Below are 22063 nucleotides of genomic sequence, written 5' to 3'. Positions count from 1 at the left end.
TATATATTAAGGTGTAGGCAATTTGATAAAGAGTGCAATCCACACGGACCTGCGAAGGAGGCATTCGAATTATGTTGGCCTTTCTCTAGTTCCTCTAGATCAACATATGAGGCTTCTGCTTGAGCATGGCATTCTACTTGAGCAATATCTGGCACAATTCGGCACAATTTTTGCTGCTCTTGTTTTTCTAATATTAAAACTGATCGAAAGCGAGAAGTGGATTAACATTAATACTTGAGCTAGCTCTCCAATATTACTCTGAATACGGATTAAAAATTGATCAAACAGATTCAATACAAACACTTAAAACGAACGTCACCAAGTGAATCATGCGTGCGAAAGTGATGTGAAAAAGAATATTGTAGCAACTAGTAAGTCTTCGATTTCTAGTTAAAGTGTCTCAAAAATTGGCAACACTAACAAGTTCTGAAGCAATATTAGTCCTGCATGCAACTCTTGTCTAATAGAAAGTGTGATTCTGAATAGAAAAAAGATAGTTCCTATACCAATGGAATCTAAGAGTTTTGGTATATTTATTAAACAGAAACTCATACAATTGGTGAAAAAAATACCAAAACCTTTAAATTTCTCTTAGTACCATAGAATCTTTCAAAAGAAAAAATCTTCAATTAGATTAAGCAAAAAGGAATACTATTATTAATTAATAAAGATAAATAAAATGTGAGAACTTACTATTATAAATGAATTGTTGGAGACGTCCAAATCCGCAGCCACTAGGGAATGCAGAAGGCATGCGTGCCAATGCGTATAAGGGCCGTAGGTCATCGGATTCATGGATTAGAGGCAGTTGTGGAATACGATGGATTAAATTCAAAGCCACATCTAGCAGATCAAACCAACAACAAGGAGCTCAAGTTCTATATTGAATATAAGTAAGTGAGGAGTATATAATAACATTAATTCTATTTAATCTTAAAGTAGTACTTGTGAAATACTTAGCTGTTATTAAGAAAAGTTTTATTGCTTACCAAATATTTCAGCGGTGATGCATCGTGTAAGAAGCAAAAGGCCGTTGTGGGAATTTTTGTTTCGGAACTGGTCTAAAGAAGTTTGAGAATAAAGATAGCGAGTCATATCTTTGTGTCCCTTGGCAGCAGAAAGAAGAACGGGAATTTCAGCGTCTTTGGTCTTCATGGTTAGCAGATCCTTCCCTCCCTTCTTGGGATCCACCATGCACTTTGCAATCTTATGATTTCCAGTTAATTCAGCAGCGAGAGCAAGAGCAGTGTAATCACAGTTGTCTTGCATTTTACTAATTTCTCTTTCCCTTTCTTCACTAACTCCCTCACAATGTTTTCGTACCCAGCAATTACTGCAATATGAAGAACAGTTCTACCCGTGGAGGACGTGGAAAATATGGCCGTGTCGTCCGTATAGATGATTGATTTTGCATTTTTTCCAATCACCACTCTCCACATATCTGTGCAGCTGTTTATATTCATGGAGAGTATCGTCCACGAAACCTGCCACGCGAACAATTCAACAATTTATTTTTTATCAAAGCTCAAAAATCAAAATATATAGGTTATACTTTTCATAAAAATAGGAAAAGGTAATTACGTAAATCCTAGTGATTGGTAAATAGGTATAGGTAAGCTATTAGCTCCAAGTATATCTAGTAGATTATTATTATTATTATTATTATTATTTACAACATTTTTTCTTGATATTTTAATACAACTACATTTTTTACATTACGTTTAAAATAACTTTTCAGCTATTTTTATTCTTTTCTAACAATTTGTTTACTGTACAAATTATTTTAGCAATTGAGCATTATTCTTATTTTTATTTCTGTACAAAAGATATCTTTAGAAAAAACTGATAGGAATTCAAAATTTGTAAAAACAAATGTTAATCAACATTCCTAGAAGACCCGCCAGAGAAGTAAGAGTAGATTTTTTTTTATTGTGATGCAAAAAATTAATATTACTAATAAAATACACTAAAATGATAACTACAACAAAAACACACTCATATGATTTTTAAAACACACTCTGGTATGATTTCTAATAAAAAAAATTAATTTCTTAACTAGTATATATCTTTAGGATATTGGTCAGACTAATTTATAAAATACATTAAAATTATAACTACAACAAAAACCAGTCTTACAAAATAGAATTTATATAAAAAATTATAAATATATCTTTTGTGTTATCTCATATTTTTCAAGTCCTTTAATAGCTAACTTTATCTAATAATACTAATATCAGTTTTCATTTTCAAATTATAATACTTCCTTTCCATATTTTTAATGTTTTAGCTTTCTATTTTTAATGCTTTAGCTTTCTATTCTTATTTTCAAATTATACTACTTCCTTTTCATTTGTAAGTCTAATTAATATATATTTTTCAAATATATCCTTATTTAACCCTCACTACAAGTGGTGCAAGTTTAAAAAATAATGTATTAAATAAAATTATTTTAGTTTAAGTATAACAATTTTTAGTTTCATTAAATATTTCTGTAATAATTTTAAACATAAAAAAGATGTGAGAAAAAGGTAATATTAGTTTTTCCAAAAACATTTCAAAAGCACTGGAAGTTGTTTATAAGGTTATTAAAAGTTAAAATCAATTCTTACATAGTTTCACTGTTGGAATAATTGCAGTCAAATCTCAACCATGGTGCTTTGTGAGTAACATTATTATAACTTTTGATTTAATTACTCATTTAATTTTTATATTTACATAATCTTTACTTTTTCTAACTAAGACAAAAAGATAATCTAGGTATAAGAACTAAATCAAGTTTTTAGTGTATTGAAATTTAAGTGAAATTATTTAGGTAATATTTGAGTTTATTCTTTATTAAAAACAGTCATTGATTAAGTTTTACTTATTTTCCACTCAAATTCTAAATTAGTTAACAACCAAAGGGTTAAGATCCAAAAAAAAAAACCCTCTTTTTTTTAACATCTCCTCTAGCAATACTGAACTGAAGTTTCTAGATCACTGGAAGAAAAAAAAACAGAAGCACAAAAGTAGTATAAATACCTTGCTCAATATCTGGATCGCCTTTTAATTGTGAACTGTATAACGCGCCCAATCTGTTCCAAGCTTCTTTTGCTGTTTCAACATGTCTAATCTGATTAAGAATCTCTGAACCACATGCTAGCTGAATGATATGCAAAGCCTTGGCATTTTCCCTCTTCCAATTCTCACAATCAGTTTTAGGTTTCGCACTAATTTCTGAAACAGACGTGACAACGCCCCACAGACCTTCACCCATTAGATAGTTCTTCACAAGAGCACTCCAGTTGTCGTAATTGTCTCTTGTAAGCGATTCCAGAACTATTCCACGGGCTGCAAGGTTTGTAGCTGCCATTTCTACTGCTTCCACAATCTGAACCTATATAAAATACATACAAAATCAATTAGCCTAACAGATTCGTTTGGATCATGAAATGAAAAACAAGTATGGAATTTGATAAAGCAACGTACGGGGAGGAAGTAACCATTTACCTTGCAGGGCACTGTATATAGCGCCTAAAATAAAAGGAAAAAAAGAAAAATACTTTATTCGGAAATTTTGGCACTTAGAATGGGAGGTCTAACTTGACAAATGCTTACACATTAAGATCTATGTTGAGAAGGATGATTCACTCCACGGCCTCTTATAATCAAAGACTAGTCCACCCAAAAAAGAAAAAGAATAAATATATTTAGACGCCGGAAAATCAAAATCTTATTTTACATCCCGTGAGAGAGAAAAAGGAATATATATATATATATATATATATATATATATATATATATATATATATATATATATATATATATAGACACCAGTATAGTTAGAGGCATAAAGAGAAAGAAAAGGTATTAATTAAATAGGTATCGTTTTACTCAATAAATAATATGATATAATAGGAAAAAAATATTGATGAGGTGTTGAAAATTATAGATACAATTATACAAATGCCATTACCCAAAAGAAATATGTGGAAGCTATTATGTGTTTATAAAAATAATATTATTAATTTATTTTTAAAAATATTCACTACTTTTGAGCTTTACACATTTGTTTGGATAAAAATAGATACAAATAAAATGAACAAAAGAAAAATAAAATATATCTGGAAGTAACAATTTTCTGTTTGCAAAGATAAACAAGAATAAAAGAAAGTTTGTGTGTGTGAAATAAGAAGAAAATTTTTATTTGTATTTACTCCTTTTATTTACTTTTTAAAATTAATTTTTTTATAACATAAAATATTAAATAATTTTTGTTAAGAAATAAATAATAGTGTAAAGTTTTTAAAATTTTAGTTAAATTTTTTTTAGTTAGTATAAAAGTTTTTATAAAATTATTTTCAAAATATTCTTTACTTAATTCAAATTTTATTTCCAATTATCTGCTTAAATTTTTTTCATATCAACCATATGACCTTTGAAATGGAGAAAATATTCTCATTTAAAATAAGTTAATTTCCATAAAATCGAATTCTCTTAAAAGTTAATTTAGATAATGATATATTTTATAATAAGATTAAAAAATTTAAATAAAATTAATTGATATTCTTAATAAACGTGAATTACTGTAGTTTTATTTTCTTATATATTTAAGATAAAGACTAAATTGGGTATAGAATTAACGCAGACTTTTCTTCTGCTTGCAGTGGGAATAATCTCTCCCATTTCTTACAAGTATTAAAGTTGACGATTTCGCCGTACGTTGACAAACGCTCAAGGTTAGGGAAAGGTTTTATACTTAAGGTATTTTAATGTTAGTAAGTATTTTATGCATTACATAAATATTTAAACATATATTTATGATAAAATCTAAATTTAACAAAATTTAAAAAATTATTTACTATTAATAAAAAATTAAATTCAAATATAAAAAATAATTACGTAAATTCAAATATAAATTTAGCTAGATATATAGTAGGCTATTTTGATATCAAATTGTAATTTGATTAACCAAGCTATTAGCAGAAGTGATTAATATCTTAAAATTAAAATTATCGAATTTTAAAGAAATTAATTCTTTAATCATAACTTTTGTCCTATTTACAAATTTATTGTTCAATTTATTTCTTTTTTTTTATTAGTATAGCTCCAATAATTAAATAATTCATCATAGGAAATTTTATCTTTGTGAAGAGATAAAATTGGGTTTCGTCATTTTTTGAAAAGTTAATAAATTTGATAGATATATAAAAGATATTCTTTCTTTTCCATCACTTTGACATATATGAAAAAAAATTCTGAAATTTCATTTTTTATAATATTTTTAAATCGATTATTTTTTATATATCAAAATGGATTATTCTATCTTTTATAATTGAAACGAATATTTACGAGAGATTTTTTTTTTTTTTGAAGAGTTAACGTAATTACACATATTTTTGGTTTATTAAATAACTTTTAAGTATTTTCAAATTGATTCTTCGTTAACAGTATTCTACCAATTTTTAAATAGCAAGAGCAAGATCTTGTTTCGGATAGCTTGTAGTTCAAATTGTATTAAAGCTGATCATTTATAGTCTTAAGATCTGTTTAATGTTATATGATCCTTCATTCCTAATTTGCCTTTTATTTTCCCACTCATTCAAAACAACCTGGATTGTTATGTAGTGTGTGAATTGTGTCATACCTTATCTTCAGCTCCAAAGTTAGTGTTCCCATTAAGTAAGCAATATAGTTAACGGTGTTGTCCATTATATCATTTCATGTACAAATGATTTATCAGGAAAATAAAGAAGAGAAAATCTCTGATGCTTTGACAAGCTTTCTATCTAGTTAAAACGTAGCCGTTTTAGATAGTTCTGCAATACATGTTTACCAAAATCTGTCTGTGTTTGGACAGATAAAAAGCTTGAACCGATTTACTTCAGCCGCAAGACTAAGTCATATTTTTTGTGATCAGATACTTGATCAAATTTGGGTAATTGGGATACGCGAAATAATTATAATCATATTCTACAAAATAGCCACAAAATCTTAAATTACATAATTTAGTTTTCAATGGGATTTTGAGTAAGGTCAAGTCAAATTGATTTTTAATGTGTTTGGATGGAGAATTTTTAGAGAAATTTAATCTTCAAGTGCATTTAAAATATAATACATAAATTAACATGTTTGGATACCAAATATAAGGAATTTTTAAAACAATAATATTTTTTTAGAATTTTTTAAAATATGAAGAAATTTAACATAACACCTACAATGATTAACATAATGAATTTGTATACTATGAAAATTAAAATTAAATTACTTTATGTAAAGACTTAAATTTACTTTTGACCACTATAGTTTCACAATAATGTAATTTTAAAATTTTATTGCTTTATTGCAAATTTGGTCTTTTAGGTTTTTAAAATTTAACAATTTTGGTTCATAATCAGTTTGTCATCAATTTTTTTAACAAAAATCACTAACTTAAATTTAAGTGATAACAATATTGATATGATAGATAATGTGATAGTCTAAAATATATGTTGACATGACATTGATAATCCAAACTTAGATCCCTACTAATACATTACAACACTAGTAATGCCTAAACTTATGTTTGGTAGAAGAGAAAACATGAGGGGAAAAAATAAAGAGAAAAGAAAACATATATAACAAAACATTTTTTTATTTGGTTGGAGAGAAAAAGGAAGAAGAGGAACAAGAAAGTTGACCCATAGAAAATAAAGTTTAAATTTTTCATTCTATTTTTTATTTTGCAATTCAAATTTTAAACTTTTCTTTCCTTTCTTGTTTTTCTTCCTTCCAACCATACAAACCATAAGGATGTGTAGATGGACCAATTAGGCCATCTAAGGTTCAACCATGAAACTTGTGTTTTTTAGCTAGATAAGTTTGATTTGTGAATTAAATGAACTAAATTTTTTAGTTCACATTTGACTCATGAAGTTTGTAGTTAAACAGGTCGGCCCATGATTTAATAAAAAAGTTTTAAAAATTTATTTTTTAAAAAGTATACAATTGTCAAATAGTGGGAATTTTTTTCTTTTCCCTCCATGTTTTAAAGTTAAGGTAGAGATAAAAATACATAAAAATTATAAATATCATTATAAACATTCAATTAAATATTAAACATTCAACTTTCAATAAAATATCAAACGCACACAAGACTGATACCTATTAAAAAATATATAAATATAATCATTCAATTAATATTAAACATTCAACAGTAAATAAAATATCAAACGTTCCCAAAACTAATACTTATCAAATAACAAAACATCAAAGTTTTAATACATCAAATGTCAAGTCTAAAGTGACTAAAGTCAAAAGTATTTTTTTTTACACAAGTTAGTCTATTCAAACATTTGCCAGTAGTAAGTTATGTGCATTGTACATGACATTTAATAAGTGTTTTTTTCTTCAAAAATGTCTTTGCCTTCCTCCTTCAAATATAAGACAATTTTGATTAAAAAAAAAGTTGTAGAAAACTCAATCAAGATGTCATATTAGTAAACCTATAAGCTAAATGAATACCATCAACCAAATGAATATCATGGTGAGCAACAAAAAAATATTGAACCAACCTTATTTTAGCAAACCCATAAGCCAAATGAATAGTTATGGGTGTCAGAAACTAAATGAAATGATCCCAACCAAGCCATCAATGATTCAACACATAAAATCATCTAAATCAACTTCATACCAACAATAATAACATTAAATTTAGATATATTTTAAAAATAAAGAAAAGTGTGTATAGTTTTCTTAAACCTTAGGAGATCAATATTTGTGTAAGTTAAGAAAAAAGAGAAAAAAATGTGAGTAATTTTTGTAAGAATATAATTTCTTCTACAATTTTTTTATGACAGAAACTACGTACTAACATATATATTTTTTGTGATAAGGTACTAATACGTTTAATAGTGTTAGTTATTAGGATTTGGAATAAAAATAAAATAGATATGTTTATAGAATGAAAATAATTTGAGGGAGTAGAGACTACAAATATATTTTTTGAAATTCAAGTAATTAAACTGTTTTTTTTTCAAAGCAAATTTATCTCAATTCTTAAAACTAAAAACATAATTCACTTATGTAATACACGAATATTTCTATAAAAATTGAATTATACGCCACGGCATGTTTAGTACATAAAGTATTCTCTAATGCTCGATTGCCATAAAAATAGTAACGTGTAGGATTGCATAGTCTCCTTTGGGCTGATGCTATCCATCCTGATTAGACATGGCAATGGGGCGGGTCGGATACGGGTATTGTCTCCCCAATCCTTTATCCTGACTCCTCAACATATTCTCATACCCGTATCCGATACCCGACGGGTTTGAGTTTATTGTCCCATCCCCGTACCCGTTGGGTATCCGTCGGGTATCGGGTATCCCCAATCCCGTTTCACACACCATTTAGAAAAATATTTTTTTTGTAAAAAAATATTAAAAATTTGATTTTAGAAAAAAAATAAATTGATTGTTAAACATTTATTTTTAACTACTTATATATCAATAAATTTATTATAACGCGTGTGTCTACATAAATAGTTAAGAAAATAATATTAAATTATGTAAAAATTTTAAAATAAAATTAACTAGTAATAAAAATTATATGCCTTTTGATTAAATTATGCAAAAATTCTAAAAATTTTAAGTGGCGGGGCGGGTTCGGGTTCTGGGTCGAGACGGGTCTAGTAATCCCATACCCGTACCCGTACCCGACTTTTGGTTATTGGGGAAAACTCAAATCCGAACCCATACTCGGTCAACTCGGATATTACCCGTCAAAGTCGGGACGGATTCGGGCGGGTACCCACAGATACGGGTTTTCTTGCCGTATCTAATCCTGATACACTTTTATTTATTGTCTATTTTTCCCCTGTAAGTGTAACTAAGAAAAAGTACATCAATTAGGTATGACAATAATAAGGGTGAATAAATTTTGAATTTATACGCTACAGCATGTATAGTACCACGTACATCAGTTAGGTGTAATGTTATCAGACTAGACTCGGAATGATTATTAACTTGGTTATGAATATTTTATTATTAGATTAATGATTGATCCAATAAATCATTAATTGATCTATATTATTCAGTTTATATTAAAAAAATCTAAATAGTTTTATAATAGGTAAACTTATACACTTAAAATTTAAAGTTTAATAAAATTTAATATATTTAAAAATATAATTATAAATTTGTTTAAAATTTTGAACATATAACATTTTTTCAAAATTTAGTATAAATAACCTTAAATTAATATTTAAAAAATATATAATTATTGTACAATGTGTGAATCACAAACTGGCTGGGTAGGAGACTATGCTTCAACCTTATTAAGTTATTATTATATATTATTTGATGCTATCCATCCATTGATGCAATTTGATTTTTTTTTTCTGTAATAATAAGTGTAAGTGTGTAACCAAGAAAAAGTACATCAATTGGGTATGATAATAATAAGGGTAAATAAAATTTGAATTTATATGGTGCAGCATGGATAGTACCACGTACATCAGTTAGGTGTGATAATAACGAAGGTATAATAATGAGGGTGAAGCGGGAGTAGCTTTTATACTTATTGTTCCAACTGCATCAATTAAAGTGGCTTATCTATAAAGATATTTCATCAGCTAGGCTTATAGCTCAATGTGAACAGAATAACAGATGGCTTCGGGCTCCAGCATAGTGTATTTGGATTGAAATTAATAATGTTATATATATATATATATATATATATATATATATATATATATATATATATATATATATATAAATTCAATGAATAAAAATAAAATAAAAACAAAAATAAAAATGCTAATATTATAATAAATTATTTTTGTCTTAAAAGTATTTTTATGTCTAATTTTCAAACATGTAGTTGTTAAAGTCAACAAACATAAATAAACCATCCGTTCATATTCACATGTGAGTATTGCATGAGGTGCTGCCTTATTATGCATTCTTATCTGGCTATCAATTTGGACTTAAATAAACTTTAATTTGTTTGGTGGAGTAGGGTAGACTAGAAAGAAATAAGATATGTAAAAATAAAAAAAGATGAGTAAATATACTATTTAATTATTAATTTGATGCTTAAATTTTTAAAATATTGAATTTGATTGTTGTTAATTGATTGATAAATGTACCAATTTTATTACAAGTAATAAAGTACGTGGAAGTCCGAGTGTCAAATCCACAAAGATTTTGGTGTACTTAAGTGATGCAAATTCAATTATTAAGTAATAAAAAGAAATAAAATAATAGATAAAGAAAATATAAAGATTTAGAAGAAGAGATAAATATTTAAAGATAGAAAAGATAAAATATTTAAATTAAGAGATGATAAAGATAAAAAAAAAAATAGAAGATAAAGAAAGATAAGATGAAGATAGAGAAATATAAATTATTGATAATGTTGGGCCCTAATAGTTTATGCCTACTTGAGGACAATTTTAAAAAATATGTTTCTAATATTTTTTATTAATTAAATTCGATTTTAACTCCAACGATAGTTTAATAACTTTTTATGGCAGTTACTCTACTTTTTTATTTGCTGATTTTTTATTCGTTACTCTATATTAAATTTGAAATAATGTAGACACAATATCGAGTCATTAATTAATATAAGCTAAAATATATTTTTAAGACATCCATTTTAATCCTTCGTATATTAAATTTGAGTTAATTTTACCCTTGTAAAATAATAACAATTTATTGATATTCAACGTGTGAAACTTATTTCATTGATTCCGCATAAAATTATATACTCCCGCCGTTGCGTGCAACATTTCAAATGGCATGGATTATCTATTCCTATAATTCTTCCGACAATGGCCGTGATAGGTCGCATCCACAAAGCATTGACTGTTTGTTTTTTTATCAGCACAAAGCGTTGGCTGTTGCATTATTTTGAGTACCAACTATACACAAAAATTTCATTATTTCAAGTGTTTCTTGAATATCTCTTATTTCTATTTGTTATCACATTAAAAATCTTATTATATTCACGTAACATTTTTCTATTTTGAGTGGTATTATATTCGTTTAAATCGAGAGAAGAATAGAATAATAAGTAATTGGTGATTACACGACAGCAGTGTCCATCGTTAAGTCTCTGATTTCTTATTCTCTTGTTCTCACCAACAGTGTCTGCCTAATTCTTTCTAGCAAGCAAAAACCATTCATCCACTCCACTCAGAGCACAAACAAAACAATGGACGTAACTATTCTTGCCGATGCCATATCCGACATCCTAGGACGCACTGGCTCCTCCCTTGCACTCCCAAAGGAGAATGTTAAAGAGTTTGAAGATGTTCTCAGAAAGATCAATGACGTGGTTCACAAGGCCAAGCAGAACAACTCCCTAGACCCCAAAGTTCTGCTTTGGTTGAAAAAGGTCAAGGACAAGGTCAACGACTTGAACGATTTGATGGATGATCTCCCTCACAAGCAGGGAAACGCTGCCATAATATCGCTCATCAAAACTGGCCAAAGCATGGTGCATCGTCACAAAGTCACACAACAACTCAAGAAAGCTACTGGGCTGCTCAAAAGCTTCGCAACGGAGGGAGAAAAATTGTCCTTCACCCAAGAAGCAAAGAAGAACGAGAGAAAGCTGAAAGATATAAGCGGGGACAAATTTGTAGCGGTTGGCAGAGAAAATGCTAAGAAGGAGATTGTAGATCAACTCAAGCTGTTTGTGAAAAACAGTGGAAACGGTGCTGTTTCTTTTCCTGTGGTTACCATTGTTGGGGTCGCGGGAATAGGGAAGACTAAACTTGCTCGTCTCGTTTGTGAGGACGAGGAAGTCAAAGCCCTTTTTGGGTCACCAACTTGGGTTCAGGGAAACCATGAAACCTTCGACGTGGAATCCGTCGCAACATGCGTCACTAAAATAGTTGACCAGGGAAATCGCTTCCTTCTTGTGGTGGATGGTTTGAAAGATGAGGAAAGTCTCCAGAAGTTGCAGCGCAAATTAGCGTGTGTTAGTGGGGTGGTACTCGTAACTACACGCAACAATTTTGTTGCCAACAACATTGCTGTCAGTGGTGCGGTTAAACCATATGCTTTGCAAGGGCTTAACCAAGACGAGTCATGGTTACTGTTTCAGCAAATTCGTGGACAAGGTTCAAGCAACATCAAAGAAGATGTAGAACGGCAGATAGTGTGGGAATATTGTGGTGGAGTCCCTATGAAGATAGCAACTGCAGCAAAGTTGATAAAATGTAGTGAATCATCATTTTTCAGAGATAAGTTGGAGGAGGAGTTTCTACAAGAGCTGAAGTTTACCTATTACCACCAACTTTCCATGCATCAGAAGCTGTGCTTTGTTTATTGTTCATTGTTTCCTCAAGACCATGTGATAGAGGCTGAGAAATTAATTCATCTCTGGATGGCGGAAGGGTTTCTTTCTCGGAACCTTTGTTCCGATCCGCAAGAGTTTGGCTGGGCGTGTTTCAACGACTTTGTTCCTTTCGTTTTCGAGGAGACGGGGAGAGACGAATTTGGTGTTGTGAAGAGCTACAAGATGAACCGTTTAATGCATGAACTGGCGAGGATTGTTGCATGGGACGAGAATATCGTAGTGGATTCAGATGGGAAAAGAGTTCACGAGGGAGTGGTGCGAGCTTCCTTTGATTTTGCGTTGGATGTTCAGAGCGGAATTCCTGAGGCTTTGTTCGAGAAAGCGAAGAAACTGAGGACTATTCTTTTGCTGGGAAAAACAAACAAATCTCGGCTTCCACATGAGGTGAAGATGGCCACGTCAACTTGCGATAAAATCTTTGACACGTTCAAGTGTTTTCGCGTGTTGGATCTCCATGATTTGGGGATTAAGATGGTACCGAGCTCTATTGGGGAACTGAAGCACTTAAGGTATCTCGATCTTTCCCATAATAACATAGAGAAGCTTCCTAGTTCAATCACCAAGCTTGTCCACTTGCAAACGTTGAAACTTTCTCAATGTCATGTTCTCAAAGAGTTGCCGAAGGACTTGGAGGATCTAAGTTGCCTCATGCATCTGTACTTGGAGGGGTGCCTTGATCTCACTCACATGCCACGAGGGATAGGCAAGCTGAGTTCTCTACAAACATTGTCACTTTTTGTGCCTAGCAAGAACCACCACATGGGAGGCCTTAAGGATCTCAATAAGCTCCGAGGGAACTTGGAAATTTTGCATCTGGAGCAGTTGAAGTTATCTGCCTCGAACGCTACAGATAAGTATGTGAGAGATAAAAAACACCTTGATTGTTTGACTTTAAGATGGGATCACGAGGAGGAAGAGGAGGAAGAAAAAGAGAAGGAGAAAGGCAATGTTGTTGTTGATGACAAAGACAAGAAGTCACTGGATTCTCTTGAGCCAAATCAAAGTCTGAGAGTGTTATGTGTTGTGGGGTACTACGGTAACAGGTTTTCAGATTGGCTTTCTTCAATGCAATGCCTTGTTAAGTTTAGCTTGAATGATTGTCCCAAATGCGTATTTATCCCACCACTTGATCACCTCCCACTCCTTAGGGTTCTTGAACTAAGAAGGTTGGACTCTCTTGAATTCATTAGTGCTGATGCTGAAGGCTCCTCTTCCTCTACATTTTTTCCATCATTGAAGGAACTTACAATCTCTGATTGCCCTAACCTCAAAAGCTGGTGGGAAACTCCAAAGCGGGAAGACGATAGACCATTCTTTAATTGCATTTCTAAACTGCATGTTCAATGCTGCCCTAATCTGCATTGCATGCCTTTGTATCCTTTTCTTGATGAAGAGTTGGTGCTTGTGGATTCCAGCGTAAGGTCAATGAGGGATACAGTGCATGCTAAAACTTCATCAGAAGACTTCATTCCTTTGTCAAAATTGAAGTCCATGCTAATTGCGCGCATTACAGAAACTCCACCACCGAGATGGCTTAAAAGCTTCATCTCCCTTGAGAACCTTCAAATTCGAGATTGCCATAAGTTAAAGTGTCTACCCGAAGGTTTCAAGTCTTTGAGCTCACTCCAGAGTCTTACCATTGAGAGATGCCCGGAACTTGATCTTGACAAATCCAAGACTGAATGGGAGGGTCTGAAGCACCTTCGTGTTCTGACGATAAAGGAAATTCCAAAACTCAATTCTCTTCCATGGGGTCTTGAGGATGTTACCTCTTTGCAAGAGCTCGGGCTTTATGAATGCTCTTACTTGAGTTTTCTGCCACAGAGCATAGCCAAGCTCACTTCCCTTCGCAAGCTAGTGATTTCTAATTGCAAAAGCTTGGATTCACTGCCCAAAGAACTAGAAATGCTCAAGTATTTAAATACCTTGATCATCACGGATTGTCCCCGGTTAATGCCAAGGTGTCAGCCTGAAACGGGTGATGATTGGCCACAAATTGAACGTATAGAAAATATCGTGCTGAAGCAAAGTTCTCAAGACTTGAGGGACTTGTGGAGTCATGGAAGGACTGGTTTAGGCAAAGATTTCTACTTTTGAAAAGCAAAGAGTGGTTTACAAGAGATCCCTTCTTAAGAGAAGTATCTAACAATGCATATGCTCACTCACAATTCACAGTTCTTTCTAATTCAGCTTTGGTAAGTGAATTACAAATTGTTCTGGTTGCATGTAAGTTGTATGTTGTAACTTGTAACATCATCGTTTTTGCATGTTTTATTTTGTTTGAGAAATTTGTGCTAGGACAATAAAATAACAATTCTTTCTTTGGGTTTTTGTTACGGGTGATATTATTTATCTTGGATTATATTATACAATATTTCCTACAATTTTTATTTCTCTCTTTTATTATATATAAAGTTGTACATTTTTTTCTGGCTCTTACACTGTACTATATATTGCAATGATATTATTTTCAGGTTTTAAATTTGAAGAACAGAACCATGGAGGGAAAACATAATGGAGAACCAATACTCAATTCTATTGTCGTTATGAAACTGTAGTCCTTTTTAAAATGACTTATATATTTCCGTCTTTGGAATTTTTTTTATTATATGAAAAAATTATGTATTCTTTACTTTATTAGAACTAATTTACAGTTGTTATTTTCACAAATATAACAGTATATAACTCAAATAATGAGGGGAGCAGCAACATATTAGTTCAAAAGAAATTGGATTTAAATATCTAAAATAAGATTTTGGATTGGAACTTTTTGAACGAAAAATTGAGATTCTATTACCAACAAAAAAAATTTAAAACTAATTGATACTTCCTATATGCATGCATCCTACATACATGACAATAAATCTTTGGCAAAATTGTATTTTTTTGTCTCTCAGTTTATCTTCAATTTTGGATTTGGTCTTCTGATAATTTAATTTACAAATTTGATTCTCAGTTTTATAAATCCTGCAAAATTGATCCTGAAAGCTCGATTTGGACGTTGACTGTTAACCTCAGATGTTGACTGTCACGTGTCAACGTCTGAATGGTTCCCTGTAAAGGTTTCATTTTTTGTAAATAAAATTGTACCTTTGATCCCCTAGTTTTACTCCAATTTCGATTTTGGCCCCCCTATAATTTAATTCACACATTTGGTCTTCCAGTTTTATAAATCCCTTTATAAATTGGTCATGCAAAATTGGTCTTTTGAATGGTTTAGCCACTAGTGCTAGAGACATGGTAGGTCTTAATATGTCTCGCACTTCTTTTTCATCGCAATTTTTTCACTCACTTGGAATCCAGAGAAAAATCACTTTTTGTCTTTCTCCCACTTCCGAAATTGTTCAACTTGGAAAAGTGGCGCATGAATCCCAACTTGGGTCTGAAATTTTCGGATCTCTTACTTTCACACCCTTGTCACAAACCAAGACCCGACACAGACACAGTCTTCAATCAATGTTAATTCCGTCAAAATCAATGGCAAAAAGGTTTCAATTGGAGGATGTGTTGATGCATATTGATTTTGATACTTCCATGGTGAGATTTAGTCCTTTGCTTATGACGAAACAAGCTAGTTGCTGTGACTTCAAACCATAATTTTCTAATGAATGGTGATAATAGTTTATTGTTATCCATACCACATAGTTTTTCTTAGATTAAAATGAGTTTTGAGTTTTAACAGGTTCTATAATAACCTTCTCTTTTTTTTTTCTTTTTTTGCTCCCCCATGCGATATTATATTATGTGTATACGACTGCTTAAGTGGCTATGTATGACAATGATATTTTTGTTTGAAATTTGAAATACAACTTCTCCAATAAAAAAATTTGGCTGAATTTATAAAAGGATTTATAAAACTGGAGAACCAAATGTGTAAATTAAATTATAGGGGGACCATAATAAAAAATGGAGTAAAAATGAGAGATCAAAAGTGTAATTTTACCTAAAAAATGAAACTTTTACAGGAAATCACTCAAACGTTGACACGTAACATTGACATGTGACCTTCAACATCGGAGGTTAACGATCAACGTCCAAATCGGATTTTCAAGACCAATTTTACAAGATTTATAAAATTGGGGATCAAATTCGTGAATTAAATTATCGAAAGATCAAATTTAAAATTGAAGATATACCGGAAGATCAAAAGAACAATTTTGCCTAAAACTTTGGATTATTTACGAGACACCAAAAAAGTCCATAGATTAAGGACATACTAAATGTAAAACTAGAAGACACTTGAACTTTTTGCGGGCGTTTTTTTCAATATTTTTGTTGGGCCAGACTACGTTGGCCTGCATGATGTATGGACTACTAAATTAGCCATTCCTGTCTGTATTTATTCATGCTGACTTTACTAAGATCTCTTGTAGTTTTTTGTTTTGTTTGGATGCTAACCACTCATTATAATTAAAAAAAATCGCTTAATTTCTCCCTCCTTTTGCCACACAATGGGCGAGTTGATAACAGAAGCTTGATTATTCAATTGAAAAACAAAAATCATAAACATGTACATAACCATCCAGTGTATTTTGGTTGGCATTACTGCTGCAGTGCTGCACAACAAAAATTACTTCTACCAATGACGAATGCAAAATCCACATATTCATTAAATTGATGACAAGCATGATGATTATTCAACAGAAAACGAAATAATAGACGAATGCATAACCGTCACATGTATTTTGGGTTTCCTGCTGCACTAAATGAATACACAAATGCAGTATACGGATGTATTTTCATGACATCCCTCTCCTTCAAATTTCCATTTATCGAGCTCACTGGATCTCCACCTTCAGAAGAATCCACATTAATGCAGGCAGCACATTATATGAGAGCTTGCAGCAGGACAAACAAACCCGTCCAGTATCAACGTGGACACATTTATAAATATTTGATCATACCACGACCTTCCACGCTCAGTTTTGTAGCCTGAAGCTGCTTCTTTTTTGGTGCCCTCAATTGCTGCAATTTCTTATTCATCTGCAGTGGACAGTTCACAAAGGTCAAATTGGTCACATCTATACTAACAAAGATAACAAGGTACATAATTTATATAAAAAAAAATCATTAAAATTCCTTATCAGTTCATTATCCCGTTACACATCCTCTTATCTTACTCTATTATTACTTCTATTATTTACAAATTTATTACTTCTGAGCACTGATTAAACTATGGTTAAGCACTGATTAAACTATGGTTATTAAAGACGCGCAATAGGTCACCATAGCAATGGCCCTACATTTAACTCGGTATATTAATTATGCCATACTTGCATGTGCTCTGTCCATACTAAATATCAAAGAATTAGAGGAAGACACCGCAGAATGATATTGCAAATTTCATCAAAGCTTGACATGAAATGACTATAATTCTAGTGTTTTGTTTATACATATATTTGCACTAAAAAGCCACATTATTCTTGGTCCCATATACTAGAAACTTCACTATAGTCCCAAACAAACAAAAGTTTAAGGGGATCTGCTATGTTGGTTGAAAGTTGTAAAGATGGAGCAAAGATAAAACTCAAAAAAACCATTCAATTTAAAGCCATTTGCACAAGATATTGTGCTTTAAGAGCCACAAAACAGGATTAAAACAATCATAGATGTCAGAACTTTAAAAATAAAACACCAACCTTCATACGCTGCTGATCTTGTGCAGCTTGTTTTGCTCGTGCTCTAATTTCTTCTGGATCAATTTTAGACTGGGGACGGACCACAAAATCCAAAGGTGTTGCTTCCGGCCTTGATGCATGCTGCCTAGAAGAGGACTGTCCAGACCTAGGCCTGCACCAGTGAAAAAAATTTGACATACAAAATATTTTAGTGATTACTCGACCCACAGTGCTCCACAACAAGTTCATAAATTCCATTCAGGCCTTACTGTGAAAGTTCCAAATCAAGATCACTGTCCCTAGATTCCATTCCTGCAGATTTATTTGCCGGCCTGTAAGATGTCCACAAAACTGTATAAATTCAACATGTTGGAACAGAAGCCAAGCAATTCAAGACAGAAAAGTATAAGAGTACTTTTTAACTGATGGCCTCCGATAAGGAACCCTATCATCCTCCACATTTCTCATGTCTTCAAACCGGGTACTCTTATTAAATATAGGCCGGCTCTGCAATTACAAGGGGAAGTTGACATGAACAAAAAAAACTTAGTAAAGAAGAAAACTACTTCTAGGTAAAAATAGACCAACAAATGATAGAAGAAAATATGTCCATAAAATAATGTCTTCCAGAATCTGTAATTTCTACTAACAGTAAAACAGGACATCACACCTAAACTAAACAGAGAAGATCACCATAGTTTTTCTCTCGGGCATTTAAACACTACATAACTTTATTTGAATCAAGACAAAAACAGCTTTAAAGAAAAACAAAAGATTATGATGGAGCAAGAATTCTATCATCCATTACTTACCCACTTATCAACCAGCTCCTTGGCTAGTTTCCTATTTGCACTGATTTCTTCATCAGACTTTGATAAAAACATAATGACCTGTCAAGACAATGACAATAATTTTCAATAATGGGTTACATATAGGCACCCCTTTTGTGGGTGTGTGGAGGGTATCATTTTAGGTGCTATTAAGATGGCAAGTTAGTCACATGATAAATGGAAACTGAACCTTTCCCAGACCACTCTTTTTCAGCTGTTCTCTTCTATCATACTGCTCTAGATCTATAGGAAACTGCATAACGAGAGAAAAAAAATGAGGTTCTACATAATCTTGGTAAAAAATAATTGCACATAAAATGTCATAGTGGTGTCAACTCATTACATCATTCAATATCTTCAAAACTTCCGAGCGTATATTTATATTTGGCAAGCTTCCATCAGGAAGTGGCTCAAGCCAATTCTTCAATAAAGTTAGCACTCCATGATCTAAAAACTCTAGTTGAAGCTGTTTCCTGCAAAATAGTTAGTGGAAAGTTATTAAAATAAGGAAAAAGTAACATAACGATTACTGAAACAACAGTCTGCACACTTAACGTGGAAGGAAATTATATGCATACTTTGAGAGGACTTCAGTCAGAAGATTCAACTTCTTGAGTTTATTAATGGCAGGCTTTCCCTGTCTATTAAGTTCAGCATCCTCCTCAGCTGTAACCTCAAGCTCAGCCATGACAGTCTCAACTAAATACGCTATTTCTGCTGGACTTTTCTCATTCTTCTTCTTTTTCTTACCTATCTTGAAAAGATCCTTAATTTCTTCATCCTCTTCACCCTCCTCCGCCTAGGAATTCCATGTAAAAGACAAAAAAGTATCAGAAAAACTTTGAATAAAAAGTGCAAGAAATCCAATAATGAATTTCTCAGAAAATTGTCTTAGACTAAAGTAAAACAAGACAGAATAGCTCCATTCTTAACCTCAAAACACATATTTCTAGTTTACTAACATGCTACTACTGGTTGCAATACCTACTTTTAATCCCAAAGTTATAAAACACAACGATTCTGATTTCAGGATAATTTAATAAAAAAAATTAAGGGAATAAATCACCAACCTGGGGAGCATCAACAGGAGAACGTGGTTCATCACTACCATAATAAGCAGGTTCCACTCCAGTGTCATCTATGAAGTTGTCATCATCCACATTCCTGACACCCTCTTGATCATCCTATTAATGGAAACAAAAAATACGCTATCAGATACAATAACAACCAAAAGTGCAATCCAGAGAATCACCATCATCAAAGAGAGAGCAATCAATATGCATCAATAAATCATAACTAATTATGAGCAATCAGGGAGGGGAAATTACACTAAAACTTACAAAATGGAAAATAAACCCTATATTCACAGTTTCACACGCTTATTATCCCCAATCCCTCAAATACAAAGTGTGAATATAGAAATAATAATAATAATAATAATAATAATAATAATAATAATAAAGTTAAGGAACTTCTCACTCGCAAACTCATCCATGTGTTTGCTTTCACGTTGAGTCATCCTAACCTAATTTTATGTAAATGTTGTTCACATGTTCAATCCCACGTTGAAAAATTGATTCTGGTTCCAGACTTGATTTTGAATTTAATTACCTTAAACTTTTGCTGTGGATAAAAAATTATCCTGAATTTTACTTAATCACCAAGACATAAATTGTTTCACTTCAAAATCAATTCTAATCAGAATCAATTTTGCAAAATCAATTCCATTCAAAATTGATCAAATTGCATCAGAATCAATTTTGCATAACCAATTTCATTCAAAATAAATCAATTTTGCAAATGCTCGCCCAACCAATCAAGGAAAACCGCAAAGGCAACAACAATTATACCTCAGAATCTCCCCCAGCAATTGTATCCCACATCTCCTTAACTTCACCATCATGATCCTTCCCTGCCTTCCCACCAAACCCTTTCTTTCCACTCCCAAATTTGGACCCACTCTTCCCACCGCTGCTCCCAAAACTCTTCTCCCCCTTCATCCTCTTCTCCTTCTTCCCACTCCCACCCTCCTTCCCCTTCTTCCTCTTCCTTCCAGTGTCCGCCTCGTCGAACATCGCCTCCGGAACATACCCCTCCACGTCCTCATCCTCAAGCTCCGGCTCCACCGCCTGCTTCCCGGCGTCGCTCTTCTTGATCAGCCTCTTCCGCGGCTTCGACCGCGACGGATCGGTGTCATAGACCGGCGTCTGCGACCGATCACGGCCGCGCCACTCGTCGACGTCCTCATCGAAATCGTCGTCCTGGCGGCGAGGCTCTGGAGATGGCTCGCGATCGGATTGAATGTCGTCGTAGTCCATCAAGGGCTCTCCGTCCTCGTCACGATACCTGAAACAAAAAATATAGTGAATCGATGAAAGCAATACCCTAACGAGAAATTAGTCGCAGAGAAAGAGGGAAACAAACGCACGGATTGTCTTCGTAGCCCATGGTTGGTGTGTGTTTGAAATTGGAAAAGGTGTTTGCGAATGAATTGGTAGAAAGTGAATTAGGGTTTGTGTTTGAAAGTGAAGAGAGAAAAAGAAGAATATAAGAAAGAGGAAATGTTTGAATGGACGTACGGAAAGGGGTGACAGTTTGAGAGGGAGGGAGGGTTTGTCGAAAACAAAGGAGGTCGGGAAGATACGGACGGAGCCGCTCCGGAACTTATACGCTGCTGCTGGGTTTTATTGCCTCTTGGGCCCCAACTTCATTGAAAAAAGTTTTAATTACTCGGTCTTTATGATTTCTGAACTTATCTTCTTTTAGTTTATAGTTAAGAAGTGGGTGTTTTAGTTCTCAAGTGTATTTTTTAGTTTCTGAAATGAAATTTAATAAGTAAATTTCTTGATCCCTGTCATCTATATTGTAATTTCTAAAAGATTTTTGTCTTTAATATTTTTTTAACTCTGTTTATTAAAAATTTAATAACATAAATCTTTTGAAAATTATTAAAATATAAATTTGAGGGAATAAAAAATTTAATTATTGACTATAAGAATCAAAAATTTTTTAATAATAGAAATAAGAACTTATCACTTTTGGTTTAGAATTATTCATTTAATTGATTTAATTGAATAATTAAGGGAGATAAGTTTTGATGACAGAAATATTTTTTCAAGGTTTAATTATTCATTTAATTGATTTAAATGAATAATTAAACCTTAAAAAATATTTCTTTTATTTTTCTCAACTCACTAAATCAATTATTTTATTTTTTAATTCATTATTAGAGTTTTTTTTGTTCAATTTGACTATTAGAGTTTTAAACTTCTTCCTTGGACCCAAAAA

General features: G+C 32.1%; 2 protein-coding genes and 1 pseudogene across 2 annotated transcripts; 1 reads left to right on the top strand and 2 right to left on the bottom strand.

Annotated features, from left to right (window-relative positions):
* LOC114406230 overlaps nucleotides 1-3701 on the bottom strand; it is a 22576-nt pseudogene extending 18875 nt beyond the window's left edge.
* A 7334-nt stretch (nucleotides 3702-11035) lies between these two features.
* LOC114408291 (putative disease resistance protein RGA4) lies at nucleotides 11036-14957 on the top strand. The gene is made up of 2 exons (XM_028371329.1): nucleotides 11036-14522; nucleotides 14802-14957. Exon 1 carries the CDS (start codon nucleotides 11176-11178, stop codon nucleotides 14422-14424), a length of 3249 nt encoding a protein of 1082 aa, XP_028227130.1. The 5' UTR covers nucleotides 11036-11175; the 3' UTR covers nucleotides 14425-14522; nucleotides 14802-14957.
* A 1830-nt stretch (nucleotides 14958-16787) lies between these two features.
* LOC114408283 (protein IWS1 homolog 1-like) lies at nucleotides 16788-21503 on the bottom strand. Its single transcript, XM_028371325.1, has 11 exons — nucleotides 21204-21503; nucleotides 20626-21121; nucleotides 19846-19959; nucleotides 19354-19574; nucleotides 19119-19248; nucleotides 18966-19028; nucleotides 18758-18835; nucleotides 18361-18452; nucleotides 18215-18277; nucleotides 17967-18117; nucleotides 16788-17310 (listed from the first exon to the last, which is right to left on the bottom strand). Exons 1-11 carry the CDS (start codon nucleotides 21221-21223, stop codon nucleotides 17212-17214), a joined length of 1527 nt encoding a protein of 508 aa, XP_028227126.1. The 5' UTR covers nucleotides 21224-21503; the 3' UTR covers nucleotides 16788-17211.
* Between the last annotated feature and the right edge of the window lie 560 nt (nucleotides 21504-22063).

Source organism: Glycine soja, chromosome 1 (assembly GCF_004193775.1).
Source record: "Glycine soja cultivar W05 chromosome 1, ASM419377v2, whole genome shotgun sequence".
In the NCBI taxonomy this organism is placed as follows: domain Eukaryota; kingdom Viridiplantae; phylum Streptophyta; class Magnoliopsida; order Fabales; family Fabaceae; genus Glycine; species Glycine soja.
Note: the sequence above shows the minus strand (reverse complement) of the source record. Positions and strands in the feature narration are given on the sequence as shown.

Excerpts from the sequence above, each read along its gene's own strand:
- LOC114408283 (XM_028371325.1), bottom strand. The coding sequence starts at position 21,223 with ATGGGCTACGAAGACAATCC. Across the intron at positions 19,575-19,845 it reads CTCCTGTTGATGCTCCCCAG|GCGGAGGAGGGTGAAGAGGA; the intron begins GTTGGTGATTTA and ends TGGAATTCCTAG. Across the intron at positions 18,118-18,214 it reads CTTGATTTGGAACTTTCACA|GCCTAGGTCTGGACAGTCCT; the intron begins GTAAGGCCTGAA and ends TCACTGGTGCAG.
- LOC114408291 (XM_028371329.1), top strand. The coding sequence starts at position 11,176 with ATGGACGTAACTATTCTTGCCGATGCCATATCCGACATCCTAGGACGC.